The following is a 12,353-nucleotide window of genomic DNA, read 5'->3' as shown; positions in this document are numbered from 1 at the left end:
AATATATAAATAAATGCTCCTTTTCGAATTATTATTCAGATAATTATTTCAAAGACAAAATAGAAAGAGACTAATAATATTAATAAATTAATAATAAATAAATAAAGAATTAGAATCTTTTATTTCATGAAAGAAAGGAAACGAAAGACTTTTGATTGATTCATTTTTTTATGCATTATGTGTTATGCAAGATTCCATGCTCTTGCTATTACGATTTCACGCTGTCATGGAATAGTTCTTTAATTCTTAACTGATGAGTCCATTGGACTCATAATATACATTATTACTAATTATGAATTAAAGAGCTTCCATATGTAATATTTTTTTCATAACGCCAGTTATGAAAGATTAATCCTCGTGTCACAAAAATTAACGAATGCGACGTATGTCGTCATCCGAAGACAAAATACAGGACTCTTCTGAAAATGAATCATCCTCACATTTATTGATATTCTCGGTCCGTCACCTCGCGACGTGGCGGAAGCGTTATACTTATAGCCAGTACCAAAATCGCCAGAATTACGCAAGGGTGAAAGCACTGCCAGTGTATGCTGTTGCATAGGAGAATTATTGGTCACGTTCATCTCGTTTCCTCACGCCTCGCAGCTACGTAATCTTCCCGATCTCGAAAAACGCTCGGCGTTAAATCACACACGTCGTTTTTTTTATCTTTAAATCTGCTTTCGAAAATCTCCCGCTGAAATTGCGGTATGGAATTGTGGCTGAAATTATATATATTATACGTACACCCTCGTCAAAATCCATACAATTATGTTCGAAACTGGTTTTTGCATCACTCTTAACGCCTCGCATGCGTCGCGTTATAAATGCTATAACTTTTACAGAAAAAAAGGTATTTTAAAACGTTTAAATAATTTCGTTTACGAAAAAAAAAAAAGAAAAACGACGACCGTAATGTATTCACGTGCTCGTAGCGTTTATGCAATAAAATTAACATTCCATGGACTGCATCAGAACGCGCGACTCCCGAGACATTCCGTGAATGGTGAGCGCGATTAAGCGATGCCGTGAGGAATTTAATAAACCGGCCAATTCGGCGTTCAGAACTTTCTTTCTTCCTCGTCCGATACACACGGTATGTATATCGGCGAATCATAAATCGAGAGCGAAACTTCTGTCATCGCATCACGTACTACGCTACTTCGAAGACTGCTTGCGATGCAATGAGGAATATGATGAGCCGCTGACCACCCCGATGCTGCTATAAATACGTTTGTCACCGTTTGTTCGAACATCAGTCTTGTTTGCGACACGTTTACCGGTACACAAAATCATATTAATCAGAAAATGGCCGTCAAGGTATGCTAAAGGATTGCACACAAATTTTACACATCAAAATCAATTATAAATTTGGAATATTTCTCGGGCAGTCTTCTATTATACTTTACTCATACAGCACAAAATTTGCAGCAATATCGCTGCAAAATATATATGTATATATGTATGTGTATATATATATAATATATATATTGCTGTAACATGCGATGTTGCTGCAACTTTTGTGCAACTTTCCAGCAAACACAAAGTTACATGTAACATACTTGTAATTTCTCACTCAACAATATAATTAATAATATACACATGTGTGTTACAGTATTATTACATTACAGTATATATTGTTGAGTGGGAAATTACAACTACAGGTATATTACATGTAATTTTGTGTTTGTTGAGTTTGTACTTATAGAGATATATTCCGTTAATATTTGAGACCATTATATAAATACTTGATATTACATTACAGTTAACAATCTTGGCTGTATCAGTGCTTGCGATATGCAGAGGCGCGGTCATACCATCGTCAGCTTTCCCGGCCATTCCAGCTGTTTCAGCTGTTCCAACTGGTCCAGCTGTACCAGCCATTCCAGCTACCTTGGCCGCACAACCGGTTTTTCCAGTTGCTGCAGTTGATACCACAAATTACGATCCTCATCCTCAATACAGTTACGCCTATAATGTCCAAGATACATTGACTGGTGATGCGAAGAGTCAGCACGAAAGCAGAAATGGTGACATCGTTAGCGGCAGTTACAGTTTCATCGAGGCTGATGGTACCAGACGAATCGTCGAGTATACAGCTGATCCTGTGAACGGATTCAACGCTGTGGTCCGTCGAGAACCCCTGGCAGTGGTGAAACCCGTCGTCGAGGTCGCCCCGCCTCCACTTGTTTATCAGCCCTGAAGGATGTGATAATGAATGACACAACAGTCCACAGAAAGAACAATTTTACTAAAGTACAAATTTAGCTAGATAAAAATTTAAAAATGATTCCCAACAAGCAGATATTACCATATTTATTGTTTTTGTTGTCAAAATGATGTCTTGAATATCAAAATGACGTTAAAATAATGGCAAGTAATATCAACTTGTTTTCCGGATTGCACAATCTAAATAAGCAACAATTTCAAGCATGATGAACAATGCTGCAAAAAAGTTTTGTCATTCTACATAATTATTTTCAAATATCTATATCTAGCTAAATTTTTAGATATTTTAGTAAAACCTTTTTTTCGTCCACAGTCACAGAAAACTAGTCACACTATATATAATGTATGTGATGTTGCTACATAAATCGTTAATTGTTAATGTATAGATTTTTATTAAAGATTTTTTTTACAAAACTGTGAATTAATTTTATCTTGACATAATGACTTTGCTATTAGTAGATTACGTGTCGACCTTTTTATTTTAATTGCATCTTTGGAACGTTATCGCGAAGCGTATTTCATAAATTTGTATTTTCATAAATTTTTCGTGAGTTTATACAAAACAAGTTACAATGAACGAATTAATGTTATGCGAATAAAGCTGTTAAATTATATAATGGCATGTAAATTTCGCAAATCGGGTCATAAACTCTCTTTTGTGAATATAACTGAAAGTTTACAGATTATCATATTATATACACACATATATCGCAAACTTACAAGTGACAAGTTTATATGAAATATATATTATACTGTGATATTTATATTTTACATATTACATAGGAATCCCTAAGAAATACGTATTATTGCAAATTTAATTAATTATATAATAGCAAAATGAAAATATAAATAAAAAAATCTTTCAAGTAAAATAGTAAAATAAGATTCATATAACTTTTGATATCCTTTGTAATCATAAGATTTTTAAAAAATTTTCTTTTTCAAAAAAGGTCATTGCTTTCTCTCAAAAATTAATAACGTATTAGTTGATGAATAATTTTATATAGATTGCCAAGTTTGTCTTGATGGCGGCTATTAAATTATATCCGAATATACATTCTAAATAAAAAATAAAATAGAAGTAATCTCGATTATATATAACAATAAAAAAAGTAAAAGAAATAAAAATGACGAAAGTGACCTTTTGCACATAATTTTTTTAATAAAATTAAATTATTGCTTCAGATTATTTTATTAAAAATGAAATACGTTTTTGTTGATACGAAATTGATTGCTTGAAGCAACTTCAAGTATAAATATTACAAATATGTACAGTTTTAATCTTTAAGAAAATATTAGATTTACAAAAATGTTTAAAAAAATCTTCACGTTTGTCCATTTTTAATTGAGATATATTCGACACTTTCAAGATAAGAACGTATGTAGACAGCACATACAACTATTGCTATGAAATATAAGTGAGAATTATAATTATTATAGACTAACAACAACTAACGCAAATGGCAATTAACACAATAGTATATGATTCGTGTTAGCACAACTCGTGTTAGCATTACTCCTACTGAATGTATAATAAAATTCAATCGATTACATGTGTGGCCGTCTTCTGTTGCTTTCGTCGAACAGCCTTGATAGAATGTCTGTATTTGACATATTGGCACACAACACGTATGAATACGTGCATTGGGTACGATTATGCGTATTTCGGTTATCAATTGCTCGCTCATATCAGGTTTAGTATATATATTAGGCAACATGTTTGTTCATCCTTTTCTAAACATTGGAGCTGGTAATTTTAAAAACACTTCTTCCTTTCAGAAAAATTATCACAGAAGAGTTATATTTAAAAAAAAAATCATCATATATTGAATGAAAATGTTATAGAATAATATTTACTCAGGATTGGGAAATTACTTAAAAGTAACGCGTTATCATTATTTGCAGTAAAAAAGTATTGGGTTATCCGGAAAGTTCGTGCCGATGTTGAAGGAAAATTTAAACGCAGAAAATTTAAATTTTAGTATACATTTATTAAATTATATAGATTAGTCGGCACGAACTTTTCGGACAACCCAATAACTTGTTACAGATTCTAAAAAGCAATTTAAAAGTAACGATAAAAATTCTTACTTTTCGTTACTTTTTTTTTGTAATTATGGAAGAGACGGGCTCACTCATCAATTTTGATGGAATTAGGGTTCGTATTTTTGCACGAAATGAACGAATCTGACAGAAAAATAAGTGTCGCTCAATCCGGCGAATCAAAATTGATTAAAGTTGACTATTGAGATAAGGAATTCTGTTAAATTCATTTATTTCGTGCAAAAATGCATTGAATGACCCTAATTTCATCAAAATCAATAAATAATCTGTTTCCTGTATACACATATAATTATATTTTTTTAAGTATTAAAATAGGCTTCTAAAATAGAATGCTAAGACAGAATATAAATTAAACATAAGATATTTAGGAAGATATTTATCTTCGAACATTTATATTTTTTATTAATTTTTTACATACTTATATTTAATTCTATGATATTTTATTATAGATATTTTAGTTTTTAGTGTTCTTATGTTAAAACGAGGATAGTGAATTAAACAAAAATAGGCAAGAAGTCTTTTGTTTATTTAGTATCTATAATCTTATTCGTGATGGCTGACCCATAAAAAAGTAAGAATAATGGGATCAATTTTGTTACCGTTACTAAAGAAAATGTAACGTTACTTTTTCGTTACTAACAAAAAAGTAACGGTGTTAGCAAATCGTTCCCAAAAAAAATGTAATGAAAATGTAACATCGCGTTATAAATAACGCGTTACTTCTCAACCTTATATTTAATGTTATGTAGTTTCTTTTTTGTTATATGTCTTCATCTATAATATCGTCTTTAAATTGCTACTCTTAGCATTTTCCTGTCGAAATGTCACATAATTTGCTGTCGAGAAAATTTCCTTCAATTCGAATATACATATATGAGTTGCATCTTGCTTCTAAAGTCTAAAGCTAAATCTGTACAAAGCCTAATCTGTATAATATGCTTTTCGATTCCTGTTTCTTGCTTTTTGTCTCTTGTTTTTTTTGTCTTTGCAGTCGTTCGAACGACAATCGTGTTTCGTTATTATCACTTGCTTTTTGTTTCTTCCCAAATCCGTTAACTTTTATCTCGCGACAGAAAACGACGACAGAATAACAAACAGAATAAAAAACAAGAAGTAAAAAACAGTAAAAAGTAAATAAACAAAGAAAAATACAGATTGAGCTCTCGAGATATTAAACTAATAATTAATTAAAAAACGGGCAATTAAGAGTTTTAATACGCAATAATTAGTGCAATTATATTTTCAAACATAATGCATTTTACATCTACATTAATTACTGTGTATTAAAACTCTCAATTACCATTTTTTTAATTATTAGTTTAGTAAAAAGTAAGAAATAGGCCATGTTCGTAATTAATTCTTATTTTAAGATCGTCTTAAGATAATACGATTCTGTAATTCTTGTAACATCTTGAGACTGCACTTAAGAATGTAAGAATCAACTTGAATACCGGCCATAGGAAGCAAAGAGCACATTGTAGATTAAGCTATAGACTCCGTATATATTATTTTTCCTAGGTGTGTATAATTGTCCTATCGACAGCTAGAAAGGCGAGGAAAAAGAGAATGAGGGTCTTGCAGCGTGTTCGTATTGAGGTACACAATTTCACGATTTCGTCGAATGACCTCGAGGTCTGGAGTCTTCGGTATATTGGCATCCAAGTCGCGTGTACGAATGGACAGCGGTGATATGAAGAAACATATAAGCGCGCGTACATTAGTACAACCGCAGGTCGGACCTCCTTGTACATCGCAATGATCATCACGGAGGTCACCGTACGGCCTCTGAGAGGAAGACATAGAAAAAGAAAGAAGGAGACAGAAGCAATGATTAGGTGGGGCGTAGGTGGCTGTAGGGAGCATCATCGTCGTCAGATGACACAAAAGCGACGACGTATAAAAGTACGGACAATCTTACCCCGAGGCATCAGTCCTCTTCTGGTGATCCTCTTGCACACAAACATGGTCAACACGGTAAGGAAGAAAAGAGAGAAGCTGGAAGAGATACTCAAGCATTAGAATCTTTTTTTCAGCTATCCTTTGAAATGACTGTGTCCGAAAGACTGTATTTTAAGTTAATCGAGTCCCAGGCTTATTTAAGTATTTTTTTAATTATCATTGAATATCAATGACCGCGCATGTGTAAAAAAATCTCGACTACGTTCGATTTGGACTCCTATGTGCTGTAGCTTCATTCTATCTTTACTGCTTGCATCATACATTACTACGGAAAAAAGATGGAATGAAGTTTACAACACGTGAGCGTCAAAACCGAACACAGATCTTGTGTAACATTACTATAAAATACGCATTAATGCTAAAGTGTTTTAAGGTTGGAGAACAGATGCAGAACATAACGTATAAGATATAAGAAAATCAACTAATTAGAATCTTTTGTTTCATGGAAAGGAAGGAAATAAAGGACTCTTCTTAGTTCATTTACGTATTGCATACGTTATGCAAGACTCGGTGCTCCCGCTCTTAAGGCTGTAGTAGAAAGGCTGACTTATAATCTTAAGACGCAATGTCTTGTTAAGTCTTATGGGTCTTTTGGGTCTTATGGGTCTTCTGGGTCTTATGGGTTTTCTACAATAAGCCATTAGTCATAAATCAAAAGCTAAAAATTAACGATTGTGATTGGTTAATTTTTAGTTTCTGACTTCTGATTTATGACTAATGGCTTATTATACAATAGAAGGCCCATTATGTCTTTAGTAACGCACAAGAATTGTCTTATGACTTATATCTTAAAGGTACTTCATATATATATACATTTTAAGACATAAATCATAAGATAGTTCTTATGCGCTACTAAAGATATAAGACTTAAGACACTGTCTTAAGATTATAAGGCAGCTTTCTGCTAAGAAAGCTCCCAGAGATTCGACAAGATAATTGGAGTATTGCTGATTTCATATTGATTTTCAGTTCTTTTTCTTTCTGGGACTGGCGATGCTCGCTCGAGGGGCAGTGGTGCCTGCCGTGCCAGCGGCAGCAGCGGTGGTGCCTCTGGCGAAGCTGGAGGAGTTCGATCCAGCGCCACAGTACAGCTTCGCGTATGACGTGCAGGATGCGGTGACCGGTGACTCGAAGGCTCAGTATGAGACCCGCAACGGCGATATCGTACGCGGCAGTTATAGTCTGATCGAGGCCGACGGTACGCGTCGCATTGTCGAATACACCGCGGACCCGATCAACGGCTTCAACGCGATTGTCAGCAGAGAACCAGTGATTGCCGCGATCGCCGCACCAGTATTACCGCTCAGACCGGCCGCGTTGACTCCAATTACCATACCGACAGCATCCGCCGCTGCCCCGGCACCGTCGATTCCTGCCGTCGGGCCCGATTCCGATGTCGAGGTACTCGATACCCGGTCGGGTCCCTTAAAAGCGAAACCAACGACGCGCGAGCAAGAGATCCAACGTCAACAGTTGCAACAGTTGCAGCGGCTGCAGGAGCAACAGCACCAGCAACAAGAGCAACAGCAGCTGCGACAATTGCAGCAGCTGCAGGAGCAGCAGAGACGGTCGTCGAAATTACAGATTCAACATCATCAACCACAAGAGCAGCAGCAGGAACAACAGACCGCGCAACAATCCACACGAATTGTCGGATCAACGGCTGGACAAATCGAGCGACAACAAGTCGCGAATCCCCAATTGATCGGTCTTCCAGCTGCTGCCAGGGCGATAGCCACGTATCCCACTTACCCTTACGCCGCGTATAGCGCCGCGTACTCTTCGCCGTTCGCTTACACTGCACCCCTCAACGGCCTGACTTATACCCCCGCCGCCGCATTGACGTAAATCCACTCGTATCTACCTCGAATTATTATTTCTCCGCACGGAAAAAAATAAATAAATAAATTGGGTGGTGCAGCAAACCTATAACTTACTGCGCGAATTCAACATCTATAATTAAGAAGGTTTAACAAATCGTTATAATGTTATTATATACAAGCTATATATACAAGCTGTCAACTTTGTTACTTTGTTACATAGAAAATTGATTGTTTTGTATATTACGACTGTAGATTTGCTGAATCAGTAAAGTTTTCAGCTGTGTTTTTTTTCCATGCGTATTATTTGTTAAGATTATTGACGACAAAAACTAGAATAAATTGTTTACCATGAGTTACTTATATATACGCATATCTTATTTCTTTTCGATTGTTTCCTTAATACCGAAACACAATAAGCCTTAAACTTTATGAAAACTGATCAATTACATAATCGATTGTGTGAGAGAGAGAGAAAAGAATAATGACTATAATTGGTCAATTTCTTCAGGCTATTTCGGAACTTATGAAAAATACTATTAGAATTGCGTGAAAAAAATTATTGAAAATGATTAGAAAACCATAAATCGGGTTCTATTATACCAATTTTTCACTAATCTAATAATACTTTTTCATAAAATTTCTGCGATTGACATCTATCAATTTTGGGCGATATTCATAATTCGTTTTTATATTTAAAACTAACTTTTATATTTAAAACTTAAGTAAGGTATACAAAATTAATCTGAGCATCAGCATTTTAAGACATTACTTAAAACGGTCTTGAAATAAGAATCGATATAAATACTAGCATTTATTTTAACCGAAAAACACGAAGTAAAAAAGTGTAATTGGCCGAAATGATAAGAGAGACAACCGCTGACGAGACAGTCAATATATCCTAATTGATTACGTTTGATTATCTTAGGTCGCACGCATGCCACAAAAATTGGCATGTGCGCATCAAGTAAAAGCGACGAACTCTGGATGTGCATCGATCAATGTCATCAACGAGTTGATCGGTTGTCATGTTGGAGCCCAATCCATCCAGCGTTCGCTATTACGTAAGTCGGGCCTGTTGTTACGCGCACCGGGCCCCTGTCGTCGTCTTTACGCAACACACGCCACGTATGCATGTATAATACACGCATGCACGTAAGGCGACCTTCGGCTACGCGCGATGCGTAAATAATTTTAACGGTATGAAAAGAAGATCATTATTACGATCATTAGTCTACAAATCGTAAAAACATGGTAATTGCCGTCTTCTTTGGAATGTCTTCATTTCACTCTTGATTGGCAGTTTAAAATAAAAAGAATTGCCTTTTTATAATATGTCATTATCGTCGTCGCATTTTCTTGAAAAGGGTATGTTTATATGCAACCGTAACATGTACAGAAATTATATCAATTATTGAACGAAATATTTTACGTTTGAGAAAATTATATTCTGCGTAATATTTAAATTTTTTCAATGAAAATGAAAATGTTTATGATAAAAAAGATTATTTTTTATTATTGAGAAAACTTATATATTGATATGTAGAATCCTTGAAATAGTATGAAAAATGTTTCGTTTCGAAATCTCTTTTCACAGAGTAAGTAGTAAAGGTCAATGGATCAGGCAAGTAGACGCGCACTAGATGTCTGCCCAGTGAGCGATGTTTACTACTGTAATAGCTTTTTTAACGTAAAAATCGTTGACATGGTAAAATCAAGTAAAAGAACATGTTTTTATATATAATTTTTTAAATTATGTCATAACTATTTGGTTAATAACCAACTTATTTATAATTATTTATTGCACTAACAAAAATAAGAACACAAAAGAAATAGTAAATATGCAGAAAGTATATGAATATAAAAAAAATATAAACGCATCAAGATTGGTAATTATCGTTTTTTAAATAAAATATTTGTGTATTTTTTTTTATAAATCATGTAAAATATTTTATTTTTTAAATAAAAGAATTTTCTTTTTAATAGAACACTCACTTGAATAAAACCATTTCTTGGAAAAACATTGGTTCCTTTTTGTTGAAATCTCTGATAATTTAGATAGATACAGATCTGAAAATAATTTTGTTGGATCATCAAAATAATTATGTAGGAAACTCAAGCATGATGAGAACAAAAAGTTCGCAATGTTACAAAAAGTTTTAACATTGTATAACAACCAGTTTCAACGTTTTATATATTATTTTGATAGTGTAACAAAATTACTTTTAGATTTATATCTCTAGCTAATTATTTTGAATATTTCAACAAAATCGTTCTTTTCTTGTATACTTTTTTATTTTATATATGACGCAAATGCTTAAACAACATATAACATATAATTAATATAAAAAAATTTTGGCTAACATAAATTTTTAATATAAATCAATTGGAATTCAAGTATTACGATGTTGTTTGCATCGTTTATTACGAAAGATTATGTAAGACTTAAGCTATTATTTGCAGAGACACGTCGTCCAGGAACTACATCGGTCATTCCTCGAATAAAACAGAAGTTTCAAGAAAGAAAAGAGTAACAGTAATTCGGATTACAATGTCGTAAAAAAGCGGCATCTCTCTCTCTCTCTCTCTCTCTTTCTCTCTGTTCGTCTCTCCAAGTTAAGACGGAGTGCAGCGGAACGAAGAAGAAACGAGAAGGAGAGTGGTTCGCATTCGCGAATCGACTTTCACCGAACAGAAAACGCGACTGCAGCCGCGGCCGTCAAAGAACCGCGCCCAATGTCACTATGCGGCATCTCGTAATCGCGCCCCGTATTACGTACGCACAAAAGACCGGTCCACTTTTAACAGAGAGACCGGTCTGGAATCTGAGCGAACAGGCGAATCGCCATGGGCGAAAACCGAATCGCGACACATCCTACGCTGATCCATTATAATTTTAATTACCGTCTCTGACTTTGACAGTTTATCACTTACCTATCAAGCATTTTTGTGGAAAATTGATAAGAGGAAAAAAATGACTGGTTTCATTGAATTTTTATTATTATTTGATTCCTCATTAAATTGAAATTTGAGAAATGAAGGGAAACATGATATATTCAACGAAATACAGCCGTAGAAAAAATCGCTCCTCTCATTCGATTGTGTCAATTTATCATAAGGCATAACTAATTACGCAGGGCCATTTAACGCGATGCGTGAAATTGCGTCGTTATTTAACGACATTAACACTCGATTTGCAAAGCATGCACGTAGCACTTGCGATAACTGCAACTATATCGTGACTGGAGTATCCTATGTTTAAATTGATGAATTAAACGAGCAGTACATCGCACACCCATGTCAGATTAATTCAATCAGATTAATACAATGTTTATCTTCATTTTACTTTTATATTAAATTATACTTTGCTATATTAAAAGAGATCATGACTATACAAATTCACGTAATTATCGGGATAAATTGTTGGCAAATTTAACATAGTCTTTTATCATCATTTAAAACAAATCATCGCTTCTCTTTCTTTCTCTTAAATGCAAAAAACTCATGCTGCCTTTTTTATATAGATATTAAATTAAATCTATTTCACATTACAATATTAAGTGGCAATTTATTAAGGATGTAATTTAAAAAAAAAATGTCTACAGTAATTTAATTGCGATGAATCACGAAATCAAATCGAAATGAACGAAATGTACTGTCGGCTTTAAACAGATGTTTTCGACAAAACGAATAAAAGATCCTGCATGTACGATGCTCGACAGAATATTTGAGCTCACCGATTAAGGTTACATGATTTTTTTATTATTTAACCACACTCACGCGGATCAAGGTTATCAACGAAAGTGAAAAAGGGGTCGAGTAAGTGCTGCACTCACTTAATGGATATCGAATGTTTCCCCAAACTCGTTGAAAAATTATCGCTGTCAACTGATCTTCTTACTTTTTATAAATCACTGTCCGGCGATGATATCCACGGATGAAGCTACAAGTAAAATTTAAATCAAGGATCTTTCTTTAACCCCATCATTTCTCATCGGCGCATCGTAATCTGAAGGATCGTCTCATTTTAAAGTGCATAAGCGAAGCAAATGTTACGCCCGTTAAAGCAATCCATTTTATTATTAATGGTAGTTGTCATGCGCGTCAGATAAAAAAATGAGGAAGAATATAAAGAATTAATTCTTTATATTCTGCCTCATGATTTTATCCTTTTTCGTCAATAATTATTTATTTGATGCGCATGACAATCGGCATGTTAACCATTGAGAAAATTAGAAAATGTAGAGGATTTTCGGCTCAGTTGAGTCCGCTCTATCTACA

The 12,353-nt window shown here is 34.2% G+C and overlaps 2 protein-coding genes across 2 annotated transcripts in view; both read left to right on the top strand.

Moving 5' to 3' along the window:
- LOC108692059 overlaps positions 1-2,461 on the top strand; it is a 5,676-nt gene extending 3,215 nt beyond the window's left edge. The window contains exon 4 of the mRNA XM_018200167.1: positions 1,766-2,461. Within this exon, the coding sequence (XP_018055656.1) occupies positions 1,766-2,203 (438 nt within the window). The 3' untranslated portion in view covers positions 2,204-2,461. The remainder of the gene's footprint in view (positions 1-1,765) is intronic.
- Positions 2,462-6,229: 3,768 nt separating this feature from the next.
- On the top strand, positions 6,230-8,393 carry LOC108692147 (mediator of RNA polymerase II transcription subunit 15-like). The gene is made up of 2 exons (XM_018200302.1): positions 6,230-6,267; positions 7,222-8,393. The coding sequence occupies exons 1-2, from the start codon at positions 6,256-6,258 to the stop codon at positions 8,098-8,100; spliced, it is 891 nt and encodes a 296-aa protein (XP_018055791.1). The 5' UTR covers positions 6,230-6,255; the 3' UTR covers positions 8,101-8,393.
- The last annotated feature ends 3,960 nt before the right edge of the window (positions 8,394-12,353 follow it).

Source organism: Atta colombica, unplaced genomic scaffold (genome assembly GCF_001594045.1).
Source record: "Atta colombica isolate Treedump-2 unplaced genomic scaffold, Acol1.0 scaffold107, whole genome shotgun sequence".
Classification (NCBI taxonomy): Eukaryota; Metazoa; Arthropoda; class Insecta; order Hymenoptera; family Formicidae; genus Atta; species Atta colombica.
This window is presented reverse-complemented; position numbering and strand designations above follow the sequence as displayed.